This window comes from Sinocyclocheilus anshuiensis, unplaced genomic scaffold (assembly GCF_001515605.1).
Source record: "Sinocyclocheilus anshuiensis isolate Anshui unplaced genomic scaffold, SAMN03320099.WGS_v1.1 scaffold185, whole genome shotgun sequence".
Classification (NCBI taxonomy): Eukaryota; Metazoa; Chordata; class Actinopteri; order Cypriniformes; family Cyprinidae; genus Sinocyclocheilus; species Sinocyclocheilus anshuiensis.
The window spans coordinates 2,256,810-2,259,274 of NW_015539887.1; the positions used below are offsets into that span (position 1 = coordinate 2,256,810).

The 2,465-nt window shown below is 38.0% G+C and overlaps 1 protein-coding gene across 1 annotated transcript in view; it reads left to right on the forward strand.

Moving 5' to 3' along the window:
- LOC107685566 (ankyrin repeat and IBR domain-containing protein 1-like) overlaps positions 1–2,465 on the forward strand; it is a 34,711-nt gene that overhangs the window by 25,922 nt on the left and 6,324 nt on the right. Inside the window, exon 17 of the mRNA XM_016482200.1 lies at positions 595–646. Coding sequence (XP_016337686.1) covers positions 595–646 — 52 coding nt within the window. The remainder of the gene's footprint in view (positions 1–594; positions 647–2,465) is intronic.

Below are 2,465 nucleotides of genomic sequence, written 5' to 3' on the forward strand. Positions count from 1 at the left end.
CGGTGGAAACAATGAGTGACGTATACGCGCGAGAGATCACTTCCGGCGCTTGCGTAAACTACGCCAGAGAGCGTACACACCTCGCGCACCGGATGCTGTGCGCGTGCCCAAAGACAGTTGGACATAGTGGTGTATTATAGGTAAAAAATGATATAAATACTGTTTGGTTTCTTGCACAAACCGATCGTTTCGTGTCTTAGGACATCAATGTGTCATCACGAACCGCAGGGTTTAATTTGGATTTGTCTGTGCATGTTTTTTTTACTCTCATAGATTTTGTTACCATTGCCATGCATTATACGACTGATAGACTGCAACGGCTGGAGTTAAAAATCATCATATGTGTTCTACTGAAGAAGCAAAGTCACCTACATCTTGGATGCCCTGGGGGTAAGCAGATAAACATCAAAGTTTCATTTTTGGGTGAACTATCCCTTTAAGGTAAATTTGGTCAATAGGGTTTTGATTTACTGTTGTATTTTAACAGTAGTACTGTATTTCTTAAAAGTGACTTTTCATTTGTAACACAGCTGCACCTGCAGTCTAACAGTGTATAGGATCACATGGAACCTACTTTTTTGTTTGCGTTTGCAGTTTTGCTGGTGGGACATGGGACTGGGAGTACTTGGGTTTCGCTTCTCCTGAGGTAACTCGTTTGTTTGTTTTGTTTTGAGACTTTGGGAATAGCTTGTGTCTTTGTTAAATCTACTTAGCTGGTGCCTGAAGTTTTGGCAGTGCATATCGGCCTATAGAACAAGATGTAGTCCTGTTGCAGCAGTTGTGAATGTGTAAAGACCTGTAATGTTAAACAGTGTACCGCTATTTTGTTCTGATCTAAAGATCCAGAGGAATCATGCCTTTCTCGGGGGAATTGATCCGAGAGAGCACTGTCAGTATACAGGAAGCCATCCGCAGGTATTAAAGAATCCTCATTAGATCCCATCTCAGGAACGGCTAAACAAACAGTGGAATGGCGCCTATCATGTACACTCCATCACTAATGTCATTGTCCACATTTTTTTGGTCGCATGTTTTATTTTTTCTGTTCATACTCTATTGCAGCTGTTCATATATTCCAAACGATTGCTGTGCATTCCAGATTACGAATTCTGATGCCGTTCATCTGGAAAGCGAGATCTTTTTCTTTTCTGTTAATGTATCCCGACATGGTCTTCTAAAAGATGCCTTTGGTGTTGTAACTTCAAAAGGAAGTTTCCTGCTTTGACTGTTCCATGAAAGGTCATGAAATATGCGTTTTTGCAGACGTTCCAAGGTGAACTAGTCTACCACTTCAGTTTGTATTGCTAGTCGCTGCTCTTCTTTTGAAATTATGTATGCAGGGTATGGCACAGTTTCATTTTGCTCTGGATTTATGGCTTTTTGAAAGAGGAATAATAGTGATGCACTTTATTCAACTTTTTTATTATTGATGCTTGAGCAGTACCTCTCAGGAATGTTTTCTTTGAGTTTGCTGCCGTTATTGCATGCTTACTGCATGCAGCTTCAGTTTGGTTAAATTTAAGACTTCTTTTTTATTTTTGGGAGTTTGTCGACCTATGGTGAAAATAAAGTTGGAAGAAGTGCAGTATAGAATATGATTGGTAATTAAATCTTAAATAGATTATACTGACACATATACACCGAAATGCCATATCTTGTTGGTTTTGTAGTAAACGGCATTACAGAGTGTCAGACTGTTAGGATATGTACATGATTCGCGGAGCTTAAAGGATTAATTCTCCAAAAATGGAAAATTCTGGCTTCTTTTACTTATTTTCATGGAATATAAAATGAGAACCTTTTAAAGGGGACATCGGATGCAAAATTCACTTTTACATGGTGTTTGCATATAAATGCGTCTTAGCAGTGTGTGGACACAACCCCCCTACAATGATAAAAATCCATTCATCCTTTCAAAACCTAAACTGTCTCAATTATCAAGACGTTTTGATTTTTTGAGCAGTATGACGCTGACGGACTCCCCTGTATTAGCATATTTCCGTCTTCAGCCAGTTGTACTGTTTTGGCTTGCTATAATCAGAGCTGTTTTTGACAAGGTAAAAATTGTGTTTTTTTACATGACCGTTGAGGAATTTCTAACCAAAGTATTTTGCAGACATTTCATTTCATGAAGATCCTAAAGAATCATACCAACTTGTGGAAAATGGGCATCAGATGTCCCCTTTAATATTGCTGGTCACTATTTTTGATGCAGTTACACTACCAGTCAAAAGTTTTTGAACACTAAGATTTTTAATGTTTTTTAAAGAATTCTCTTCTACTCACCAAGCCTGCATTTATTTGATCCAAAATACAGCAAAAGCAGTGATATTGTGAAATAATGTCAGTTATATTTAAAATAACTGCTTTCTATTTGAATACATTTTAAAATGCAATGTATTCCTGTGATCAAAGCTACATTTTCAGCATCATTACTCCAGTCTTCAGTGTCACATGATCCTTCA